This window comes from Vidua macroura, chromosome 7, assembly GCF_024509145.1.
Source record: "Vidua macroura isolate BioBank_ID:100142 chromosome 7, ASM2450914v1, whole genome shotgun sequence".
NCBI lineage: Eukaryota > Metazoa > Chordata > Aves > Passeriformes > Viduidae > Vidua > Vidua macroura.
In genome coordinates, this window is record NC_071577.1 from 25,108,093 (window position 1) to 25,120,108 (window position 12,016).

A 12,016-nucleotide genomic window follows, 5' to 3' on the forward strand; every position below is an offset into this window, starting at 1 on the left:
TTGCCCAGCGTGGGATGTTATGATGAGGGTCTGCCCCAGAGAGATGAGGGAGCTGAGGAACTTTGCTGCTGCCTGGGCAGCAGAGATCTCTTGCTGGTCTGCACTTTCTGGACAGAAATAGTCTAAGTGGTTAAAAGTGGAGGTACCTTTAGGGCACACTGAACACGAGGTGCATCAGGCAGGGACAAATTGAGATGTTGATGGGGTAGGTTTTAGTACAGAGGACCTGTGGAAGGACTGGGAGCAATATGATGCTGACTGGGAGCATATCCCCTTGAACTCTACCTCATCCTGAACTGGGGTGGTTTCCTGGGAGACTTTCTGTCCCCAGGGCTCTGAACCCTCAAATTGGAGGAATGAGCTCTTTCTCTGGCTGGTATCTTGGGGTCTGCCACCTGTGGCTGATGTTCAGGGCTGCCTTACAACCTCCTGTGCAGGAAGGATGCTGGGCAGAGGTGAAGGGCCAGGCCACAGTCACATTCACTTATTACAATCCTCTGATTTAGTTAGCAACCAGGTGAGCTGTCACTGAAGGATTTGATGGATGGGAAAGAGAGTTCCCTCCTTCCTGAGGCGGGAAATGAAGCTAATCAGACCTCGGACACCTTAATCCAGCTCTGATCTGATTAATGACCCTGAAGAATGTGAACTCATCATCACCCTGGCATCTATCACTGCTTTGCATCTTGCCACTTCTGCTGTCCACCACCCAGCTCAGCTCTTCTGCACACAACTGTGGACACCATCTCTCTGCCCTGCATGGCATGGGCTGTATGCCAGCTGCTGTGGTCCTGGACAACCCTCTTACAGGGCCTCAGGGTCTGGTCTAAATATCCCCACTCATCATCCCTCCATGATTTGTCTAGATTTCTTTATTCAGGTATTTCCAATTAAAATAATAACCCAGGTTCTATGGCTCTGTCAGCAAAGATTCTTTGCTTGTGCAATTGAAAGGCTGCAGCTTGGCTGGTTGTACTTGCATCACCCTGGCATCAGTGAATTGGGCACTAGTGTGAGCTGCTGATCCTTGGGAGAGTTGCTTGTCTTTGGAAAACCTCCTTGGGTAGTGTAGGGGATTTCCTTGAGGACATTAAGGCTGTGACTAAGAGCTATGACCCAGACCCCTCATTCAAGCCCTGCTCCCACAGCCTGAGCTATACACTGGCTACAGTCACAAATGGTCTCAGGGCTTGCCAGGGGTTACCTGGGCTTTCCTGGGCTGTCTACCTGCCTGTCTGTTACCCCATGGGGGTCATTGAGGTGCTGATTTCTCTGTTGTGGCTCCCCCCTTCCCATGTAGGCTATTGATCTGCAGTGGAAGAGTTGTCCTACCTTCACTGTGCTCTCTGTTCCCTGGATATTTATTGTAGTTTCCTCCTGGGCTTGGGAGTCAGTCTGCTCCATTCCTCCCCAGGTCTTGTCCCATCTATGCCTGCTGTTTGGCTGTGCTGGCACTTCCCATGGGGGGAGAGAGAAAGTGCTTGGTGTCCTTTTGCCTGTGGGGACATTGGCTTGTGTCCTGGGAAAGCAGAGGGGGAGGGAGTGGGGCAAGAAGAGGGGAGCCCTACAGCCTTTCCTGATGATAGACAGGTTGGAGCAGCAGGCACAGCTGAGTTGGGAGGGAAAGGAGCACTGTTCCACCCTCAGTATCTTCTGGCCAAGTCAGGTGTATTACTGTGGGGTGACATCCACCCCAAATCCCCTTCTAAGCTAATCCAGCTCTGAGCTTTCCATGGGGCTCATTCCTACCCTTCCGTCTCCGAGGGAGGCATCTGGAAAAGGGATATTGTGTGTCTTCCCACAGAAGGATCTCAGGCCACTCAGTGACGCTGTTTGGTGCTGGGCTCAGGCAATGGAAGGAGGAAGTTGTTGCACACATTGGAATTTTTCAGCTCCCTCCAGCAGGGTGATGTGTGTGCAGGGAGATCAGCAGGCAGCATACCACACTCTATTGGTGCTGGGAAGAGAAGTCCCTGGGGTTACTGAGCAGAGAAAGCATAGAAGGCTGAGGAAAGCCCCATATGATGCTGCCTTTCTCTTCTCTGGGCATCTGCTTGCCCCCTCTGTGACAGGATTCAGTGGGGTGGACCCATCTCTTGCTCAGGGAATAGAGCAGCACTGGAAATGCTGAAGGGACAAGAGATACAGGGACAGGGTTTTCCTTTAGCCATTATTACATTTAGACAGGGCGATAGCAGCTGCCTTACTTCCCTTCCTAAGAGCAGGATCCAAAAAATCACAGGGCACAAAAAATCAGAGGCTTGTGTCACTGTGTCAGAAGGACACAAAGAAGTTGGAACCAGAGACACACAGGTGCAGATCCTTAATGGCAGAGATTCCTAAAGCACTCACATGCACTTTGCCTGGCCCTGAAGGCCAGTGCCAGGGGATCTGGTCCAGCTCTGCTCCTGTTACCCACCATTCCCAGATCAGCCAAAGCTTTCCTCTCTATCCTTCGCAGGTATTATTCTCTAAGCTGTGTCTCGCCTAGGAAAGGTTAGACCAGCCAAAGGAGAAACAAGCTGCCTGTGTGCACCTGCTGGGTTGGCACCTTGGACCAGACATGGGTGATGGTGGGTGGCGATCCTTTGTGTGTCCAGCTCAGGTCTATTGATCTCCCTGGATTGCAGCAATGCAGTAGGAAACACCACAGCTGGGCACAGGTGACCCCAGTGCACAGGATGCAGAGAAGCCTGCTGGTGAGTGAGCGCTTCTCCTGCCCTCCCAGCTAAGCACTCTGCCCTTCACGTGCCTGGGGGCTCCACGGTTCCAGGGCAGCACTGGAGCCCAGTAGGGCTTTGCCTACATGTGCTGAAGTCTGTCTAGTCTCTCCAGATCTCCTGCTTCTATGGTGGCTGCAACCATAGATCTGCTTCCCTGCCATGGGGCTCTGGATCAGGATAACGGGCTCAGCGCCCTGGGTGGGTCCTGCCGGCTGGGGAGACCTCTGGGTGTGGAAGGGCTGGGGAAGGGGCAGAGTAGCCCGGGTCAGTCTCTGGCGTGCGCCTAATGCTGTGTCCAGGGGCTGCAGAAGCCGGAGGAGGGCGGCCGGTGGGGAGGGCGGCGGGGCGGGGGCCGGAGCGGAGCCAATGGGGAGCTGGGATAGGTGGAGAGGGGGTTAAAACCCACCCCAGCGCCGTCGGGCGAGCGAGTGCCCGGGAGGCGGAGCGGAGAGGAGGGCTGCCCTCGAGGGCAGCCCCGCTGAGCGCGGCGCGGCCCCGCGGGTGAATGCCCGCCGGTGCCGGGGCTCGCCCGGGGCTGGCCGGCCGGGCTGTGCCCTGGCAGGGGAGCGGTGGGGCACCGGGGGACTCGACGGCTCCGCACGGGGCAGGGCCATGCACAAGCCCATGGAGAAGTCCCAAAACTTCCGCATCGAAGCGCTCCTGGCTGAAGAGCCGGCGCGGAGCGCCTCCCCGCCGGGGCTGAGCCCCGGGAGCCCCGCGTCGAGCCCCGGCCCCGCCGGGCGCTCCGACACCCCCTCACCGCGGGCACCCCCGGCCGCTGCGCCCCTCGCCCCGGCCGGCTTCGTCCCTAAGCCCGGCTTGCTGCATCTCTCTGGCCCCGGGCTCGGCGCCCTGCCGGCCCTCTACCCTCCCGCCGTGTACCCGCTCCCGACCCTGGGGGGCCAGCACCCCGCGTTCGCCTACACCGGCATCCCGCACCTGCCGCCGCCCGGCGCAGAGCACCTGAAGGCGGCCGTGGCCGGCTCCTTCCCGCTGGAGCACTGGATCCGAGCCGGGATGCTGGTGCCGAGGCTCTCCGACTTCAATGGTGAGTGACCGGGAACTGACCCTCCCGTCAGGCGGAACGCGGCTCTGGGCCCTTCCAACTCCCGGGGGCGTCCGCCGGCACCTCAGGGTGCAGGTCCCTTCGACAACCCGGGACTGAGGTTTCCCGACCCCACCCCTTCGAGGCCCTCCGATGGTCCGGGTCGGGAGCTCGCAGGGACATTGAGCCCTCCGGGCTGACCCCGATGCGTGGCCCTCCCTGTACCCAGACCCGCTTCCTAGCCCGGCAGGGCTGGGGTGGGGAGGTGAAGTGTCCCACTGCTGGGGGGAACATGACTCGCCCTCCGGAGACCTCCGAGGGCTGTGAGTCCCCGGGGAACAGATCCTAAGGGCAAAGTCTCGCCTTACGCCGGCCCGGTGTTCCGGAACAGCCCCGAAAAGCACTGCCCGCGCCGCCACCGGCAGAGCCGAACCGCGCCTACCCAGGCTGCTGGCCCCGCACGGCGCCTTGGGTTCCTGCGGGGCGGGAAGGAAACGAAAAGAAAGAAACGGCGGCAAAAACCTGCACTGGGAAACGAATAAATCCCTCTCGGTGCGGCTGGGAACGAACTCGCCCCAGTCCTGCTGGATGCGCGGCCGGATCGGGCCCCGTGCAGGGCCGGGCCGGCGCTCCGCGTCCTGCTCGCCTCGTGGGGATGAGGGGCCGGTGAGTTCATTGCTGGCGGCAGCTGCGGGAACCGGGCGGCCCGACAGCGTGCTCGGCTCCAGCCCTGCCGCTGTCCCTCCCGGTGGGCAGCAACAGGGCTGCGGGCAGGAACCGGCTCTCGCACTGCTGTAATGGGCCGCTGCTGTGATGGGTCCTGCAGGGCGCGGACGGAACAAGAGTTGACTTCAGGCACTTGTCCCGTTGGGGTCTGGCACACCTGGCAGTGCGACCCGGACCCTGCCCTGCGCTGGTCAGTGAAAAGATGGACATTAAACCAAGAGTGACTGGTTAATAAAGCCCTGTCAGAGTATCCAGATTTGTTAGCTGAGCGTAAAAAAAAATAAATTCCTAAAAATCTGGAAGCCCATTTACAAAATAATAATAATTTTAAAAGGCTGGATAAATAACAGCGCAAAAATTTACAGAGCATTACTTGAAAAATCACATGTATTACTCCTACCTCAAACTATTCTTGGTCAGGTTAAAGGGAAACAGGCTGTTTTTTCCCCACACTGTCTCCCTTTACCTGGCTTTCCCTAGACTTTAGGAAAGGTCCATCTGTGAATCTAGAGGTGTAGAATAAGCCTCCAGTGCTATGGGTTATGTGCAGTCTTCAAACATGTCACTAAGACAAGAAAAAATAAATCTTGATTAGTTAGAAGTCTTTATTATTTATTATATCTTCCTGCTGCTGTGCAGAGGCCATGTTATCTTTGAAGGGTCTGGGTCTCTTGGTGTATCTCGGCATCCTGGTAGCTTCATACAGCGTTGTGTTTCACCAGAGTGGGAATGCTCCGTTGCATCTGATCCTGTAGCCCTGAGTGCAGCTTCTGGCTGGAATAACATCGAGATATTTGTACATCAGCCCCATTCCTCTCAAAAGCAGGATATGATCTTCAGCTGATAATCCAAAACCTCACCAAAAGGAAACAAATGCCAAGTTATTAACATGAGAACAACTTGTGGTGGGAGCTTTGCAGAATGTGCTGGACCAGAATGTTAAAGGGTCTTGTAGGAAACACTGAGCAGAGCTCCTGTGGAAGTTCAGAGAGAAGAAAAGCAGTTTCTGACCCAAGTGTTACTTATCTGGGTTCTGGAGATCCCAAAGCAGGGTAGACATATGGAGGTATAATAAGGGCGCAGCAAAAGCTGCCAAAACTGTAAATTTTTAAATCAGGATGACCACTGCCTCAATCCATGTCCTTACTAAAAGGTGTTTGTTCCCAATTCCGGGGAGCTCTTTGGGGATCCCAGTGGGGATTCTTTCTGTCCAGAGTGTCTTAAATACTTCAGCAATTCTTCTGGTGTGCAGAAGAGAACCTTATGCATCTTCACATCCTTATTTCTGTCCATTGGTAACCTTAGGGTTCTCTAGCGTGTCTTCAGCCCTTGCTCTTGTGGGCTCACTAAAGCTCTGAAATCAGGGTCATTTGCAGCAAGCCTTCTCCTTGTACTTACCAGGACTGGCTCCAGCTGCATGCTGTGGCTGTGTCTGGGCTCAGATTGCCCTGGTGTGCTGGCCATGCTGTAGGGACAGGGACAGGAAAGGCCACCTGCCTAGGATGTGCTGCCTCCACAGCCCTTCCTTATCTCTCTGAGGAGGATGGTGGGCTGGGCAGGAGCCTTCCATTGCTGGCACAGGGCTCCTGGGCTGCCTGTGGTTTGTGGGAGTCCCTGTCCCACCACCCAGCCTAGACAGACAGATGGACAGACCTGCCTGGCTGAAGTTTCCAGAGTGACCGAGTACCAGTGTCAAGGCTGCTGGTGCCAGCCATGTTTAACTCTCCCAGGAGCAGCGGACAGATGGTTATAAGAGATGAATCTGAAAGCCTTCTAGGACATATTTGGGATCATTCCAGGGAGCGATTACCCTTGGGGTTTATTTAAAGGGAATTCCAGGAATAAATTCCTTCTTTGGGTGCATGTGTAGCAATGTTTTGCAGGTGTGGTCTAGTTTGATCTCCTGGGGACAGTCAGGGACGGGGAAGCAGGGAGACAGCCCATGAACTGTAAGGTCTGTGGGTATTCATTGCACACATTCTCCCTGCTATCACCTGTGTGTGGGGAGGAAGGATGCCAGGGAGGCGGTCTGAGGCAGTTGGTACCTTCAGGGACCTGGCCTGGGCTGGGGTGCTGGGCTCACTGAGAGCAGTGCCCTGCTGTGAGGCAGGGCGAGTGCCTCCCTCACTAGCTGCCTGTGCAGAGCTCCATGCGGTGCATGGCTGCCTCTGCTGCAATGCGGACTGAGAGGGCTGTGGAAGGCCTGGGTGCAGGAGCAGGCGTGCCCTTGCTGCAGCAAGCAGGGATGCTGCCTGCCCAGGTTCTGCTATCCTCAGCCTGGATCCCTATCCTGGGGCTTTGAGCACCTCCTGAACCACCCAGGGGTAGCATTTGGCACTGGAGTGCCAGGCCTATTAGTTTTTTTCTGGGAGCTGTGATTTATTTGCGTTGTTTGTCAGTGTGGAAATGTGGTGCAGTGGTGGAGCCAGTGCAGAGACCCACTGCAGCTGAGAGCTGTAGCAGTGGGGAGCAGTGACATACAGCTATAGACTCTCAGGAAGAGAAAAGGATCCTCTCTGAGCTTAGATGGCTTTCCTTGCACATAATTTCCTTGCATCACCCACTCACTAACTTGATGGCCTGGAGCCCAGATCAGATCCTGCCCATGATGGCAGAGAGCTTGCTGATGGGCTGTGCTGGGATAGGAGAGCAGGCAGGATAAGTCTCATCAAACTTGTTCAAAAAGCAATGCCTTCCAAGGCTCACCAGGTGTACAGTGGTCTGGTGTCAGCTGGAAATATGGGCTGGGAAACAGCTGGCAAGCAGCAATTGAAGTTTAATGGTGGAGCAAGCAAGGGGCTTGCAGAGGTAGCAAGTGCCCTTACACATGCTGCCCCACTGATAATGGCTAGGGCTGCTGGTGGGTCAGAAAAAGCCTCTGATGATGACCGTGATGCTGAGACTACTTCCCTCCCTTCCAGCTCTGATATCCAGAGAAACACTTAAAGCAGTCAGGGTGTTAATTTCCTCTCCTTTATCTGCCAGACCACAAAGTTAAGTGAACTATAGTTAAACAAACCAAATTAAAAACAAGTGAGTTAATATCAACCTAGGATTACCCTTGTTATCAAGTAGGCGGAACTGTATCAAATAAACCAACAATTCTTTATAAGCTTTATCTAATTATCCAGGAGGCAGCTGCCTTGCAGAGCTCCTGGCCTCAGACTCAGAGGGCATTCCTGGCCCCATGCCCAGCAATTTGTTTACTGATACTGCAGCCGGATGCCAGGCACCCATCAGGGGGTCCAAGCCCTGCCAAGCTGAAGGGATGTTGAGACAAGCTCTGATCCTGGATGGAGTGCTGAAGGAGATGGCTGAGCAGAAAATAAATCCTTTGGTAAGCAAAGGTGTGACACTGGGGCAGTCACTGATCTTCTGGTAGGAGCTGGATAAGATGGAGAGCCTTCCCAAAGGGTAATACTTTTCTGAGATGCTGATTGTGATTGGGATGAGTTCATAGTTCAGTTGACTGGAGAAGGTAAGCCCTGGGAGGCATGCTTGCTGTGCACCCCTTGGGAGGATTCTTTGTCCATGTAGGAGCCTGCCACAGGACAGGGAGGGATGGGACTCAGCAGAGCATGATGGCAGTCTCCTTCCTTTTTTGTTTTCCCAGCGAGAATCTGCAGAACCTTTTCTGCCATACTCTCGCCACACAAAAGAGCTAGAGCCCTTTAGGAAAGGTAACAGCAGAGCTGATGCCAGAGATGTTGATCATTCATGTCCATGAAAACCTGCTGCTGTGGGTGGCTGAAGGTCAGCTATATTGGCTTGGGCTTACTCCACCTGGTGTGGAGGCCAGCTCTTGAAAAAGTCACAGTGGGGAGCAGTGGTGATGGATATTTATAGCTGCTGAAGGGTGTGTTGTCAGAGGAGATCACAGATTAGGTGGCCAGCCACACTCAAACTGTATGACAGCACTACAGAGGAGTTTGAGGATTTTTTTTTTTTTTTTTTTTTTTTTTTTTTTGTCAGCACTGGGACAGGAGGCAGGGTGAGTTTCTAAGGAAGCCAGGCCCTATATAATATTTGTAATGGGCACACTGCACTGAAACTGAATTGGACACGGAGAAGGAAAAATCAGGGCTGGCAGCAGGACCATGCTCCAGAAATCAGTCCCTTGGATTGGTAGTTATTTGGGCTATATCCTGTTTGGATTTATTTGACTTTTGGAGAAACTTTCTGTTCTTCTTTTCCCTGCTAGACCAAGCAGTCCTTAGCAGCTAACCTGGGGAAAAGTGAGTCTCTTGAAAGGGTGTTGTCAAAGCAGGCTGCCTTCCAGGCTCCTCTGAAGCTGGACAGACCAAACTTGCATTGCTTTTAGGATTGAGATTCTTCTGTGAGGCACTTCTGTGCCTCTATTCTTCCTGCATCTGGTTTTAGTCTGGTCACATATGACCTTGCTAGAGGAGACACAGAGGAGCCTTTCAGGTTGATCTGAATGATTTCTGTGCTCCCTGGAACCAGGACACAATGCCCTAGGAGCTGAGCCCTGAGCTTTCTGCTTTGGAGTGGGGAATTCAGACTGGGAATATGATATCTCTTCACTCCTGGACCCTCCAGCTCCAGAAAGCACAGAACTCCTGGATTATTGGATGCTGAGAGGGCACAATCTCTTCCCTTCTCTTTCCCCAAAACATTCTTTACCGACCATGCTCAGAAAGAGGAACTGCTCAGAGGGGCCCTTCCCTGGCCTGGTACAGCCAAACTGCACAGTGCAGCCTCGTTGCAGGGAGGAATTCTGGGGCTCCAGATGCTCCAGCCACCCTCCTGTCTCTGTCAGCAAAGGAGGCTCACTGGGACCCAGAGTCCTTGGGCTGCTGGACACTGCCTGGGGCTGCTTTGTGTTGTGCCCCCACCAACACAATGAATTTCCCCTCCAGTTCTCTCTGATGCATCTCTGGCCTTTCCCTCCCCAAGAAGTTGCAAAGGGTGTTAGCTTGGGCTGCCCCATTCCTGCAGATGCTAGTTCCTATAACACCTCCTTTTCTTAGCCAGAGGAAGCCTTTGCAGACCTCTTTGGTCCCATGTCTCCATGGAGGATTTGTACAGCCCGAGCATCCACAGCGAATCAGAGCCCAGATGGCTGCCGAACTCTGCAGAGCTGAAACATCTTTCATCTGTATTTGTCCTGGAAATCTTTTGAACCTCTCATTCAGTTTTAGCCTTGAATATGTTTCATATGCAAAATAATGCATCATGTCAGAATCATTGGCACAGTTATGTCTCTGTTCAGTCAACTGCCCAGTGGCTACAAGGTGGGTCCCAGAGATTGTCTCTCTTGGCACTGAGGGGCTACAGGCAGAAGAAGGGGTTGTGTCTATCCTGCTCCCATGAGGTGTTTGCACAGCCCTAGCCCAGCCTGTGTTGTATCTGTTTGACCCAGCATCCAGGTACTTGGGATCAAACCTGTGTTGTGATCAGTTAATAGCTCTTTCATAAATTCCTGCCTCATGCGTCATCGCTGTGTTTGTGAAGGGCTCAGTGGACACCTTGGGAGATGGGCAGGTTGGGATCAAAGCTGGAATCTGGGGGAGATAACATGAATGGTGCCCCATGCCCAGCAAAGTGGGGGAGTTGGAGTGGCCCTTGCCAAGCACGGCACACTTTTGTGGCCAGGATGCTCCAGGATCTTGTTGCCCAAGATGTGTCAACAGGGATGTGCCAAGGTCCTTTTGCATTAGTGCCCACCACCACCACCTCCCCCCATTCTCCCTGACACCCCTCCCTGCTGCTCCACCACTTTATTCCCAGCTGCAAACCCCTGGGTTTGATTGCCACTGGTTCTGGGAGAAGCAGTAAAAGCTGAACCCCAGGGGGACAATAAAGCCAGTGGAGAGCAGATAAGCAAGGATCAAACAGAGTGCGGCAGCCACCCCATGCTGGACTCTCAAAGGTCTCTTTGTTCTGCTGCCTCCTGATTCAGTGCCGCTCTGCCTTCAAGGGCTGCAGGTGAGATAGCGGAGCTTATGGACAGCCCCAGCACAGCCCCTGGCCGTTGAGCTGCCACCTGTGCGGCCCAGCAATAAAAAAAGAGAATTAATTTCAGTCACAGCACTGATCCCAGTTGTACACCGAGGCCCGATAACGTATCTCACTGGTTCCTATCAGTCAATAAAGCCATTATTGGGGTGGGAGATGACGGAGACATTCACCTTCCTCCTCATCCCGAGTTTGCTGAAGGGTTGTCCCCCTACCAGTCTGCTGTCCCCTGACCCCCACCCACTGTCTGCTCTACAGCTGCCCCACAGTCTGGTTTGATGGGGAAATGCCGTCGGCCCCGCACAGCATTCACCAGTCAACAGCTCCTGGAGCTGGAGAACCAGTTCAAGCTCAACAAGTATCTGTCCAGACCCAAGCGTTTTGAGGTGGCCACGTCGCTGATGCTCACTGAGACACAGGTACCTTGGCCCTGGGGGGATGGAGCATAGCACCATGGAGCTGCCATGGGGGCAAGTCAAGGTCATGGGCAATGCTAATGCCATCAGCCCCACACCCCACTGCTCCCATCAGTGCCCCTTCCAGGGCACCTCCTGCAGAGACCTGCCTGGTGGGCTCCAGGCTCTTCTCTTGTGAAGGGCACCCCAGAAATACTGCTCCTCTTTTCAGCTGGCACGCCCAGCTTGGGTTTCAGAGCCTTCCCATCCTTCAGCACGCTGGGGGGGGGGGGGGGGGGTGTCTTTTTGTGGGGCTAATATGAAAATGTCCCTGTGCATATCCTTGGCTGGAAGCTGGAGGGGGGAAAGGCAGCAGCCCCCATTATTCCTCTTCCCGTGACAACCTCAACCTCTTTGTACATACTTTTAGCACCATGGGATGCCCCACAATGAAGAGGTTTTGGGGGGACCTTCCATGAAGGGAAGGTGAAGGGGTGAGCGGGGACAGGATGCAGCAGGGTACATCCTCTCCCCTGGGGCTTTCCCTTGGCAGGTGAAGATCTGGTTCCAGAACCGCCGCATGAAGTGGAAGCGGAGTCGCAAGGCCAAGGAGCAGGGGGCTCAGTTGGAGGCTGAGAAGCAACGAGGGCTCAGCAAAACCTGTGAGAAGCTGCTGCCCAGTGAGCCCCAGGGACAAGCTGCCAAAAGCCCCGAGTTCATGGGGCACAGCCCTGACTCGGGCTTCCTGCACTGCAGCACCGCTGAGCTGAGCTATGGCCCGGACTCGTCTTGCTCGGGGGGCGAGGAAGAGGAGGAGGAGGAGATGGGTGCCACAGAGAGGAAGATTGGCTCTGTGTTGTGAAAGGCAAACGGAGCCAGCTGGGGAGAGGGGCCAGGCTGTTTTGTGGGTGTTCTCTTTGCTGGCAGACACAGACTGTGCCTGGAAGGAGCAGGGGGCTGCAGGGCACCTGCCACCCTTTAACTTATGTATGTTTGGATCCTATTTAACTTGTAATTATTCCTCTGTGTGTATTTGGAGGAGTCCCCAAATCCCTCCCCTATAAAGCTGTTATCTGGATGCCTGTGCTTTTCCTTAGGGAATGGGAAAATCCCCCGTCCTGCTACTGTGCTGTCCTACCAAGTCTCTA

The 12,016-nt window shown here is 54.5% G+C and overlaps 1 protein-coding gene across 1 annotated transcript; it reads left to right on the top strand.

Moving 5' to 3' along the window:
* Positions 1-3,335: 3,335 nt before the first annotated feature.
* On the top strand, positions 3,336-11,730 carry LOC128810243 (motor neuron and pancreas homeobox protein 1-like). The gene is made up of 3 exons (XM_053982935.1): positions 3,336-3,771; positions 10,732-10,892; positions 11,422-11,730. The coding sequence occupies exons 1-3, from the start codon at positions 3,336-3,338 to the stop codon at positions 11,728-11,730; spliced, it is 906 nt and encodes a 301-aa protein (XP_053838910.1).
* The last annotated feature ends 286 nt before the right edge of the window (positions 11,731-12,016 follow it).

Bases quoted from the DNA above. Each gene is read 5' to 3' on its own strand.
- LOC128810243 (XM_053982935.1), top strand. From the start codon at position 3,336: ATGCACAAGCCCATGGAGAAGTCCCAAAACTTCCGCATCGAAGCGCTC. The intron at 3,772-10,731 runs GTGAGTGACCGG...TCTGCTCTACAG, and splicing joins GAGGCTCTCCGACTTCAATG to CTGCCCCACAGTCTGGTTTG. The intron at 10,893-11,421 runs GTACCTTGGCCC...TTCCCTTGGCAG, and splicing joins TGATGCTCACTGAGACACAG to GTGAAGATCTGGTTCCAGAA.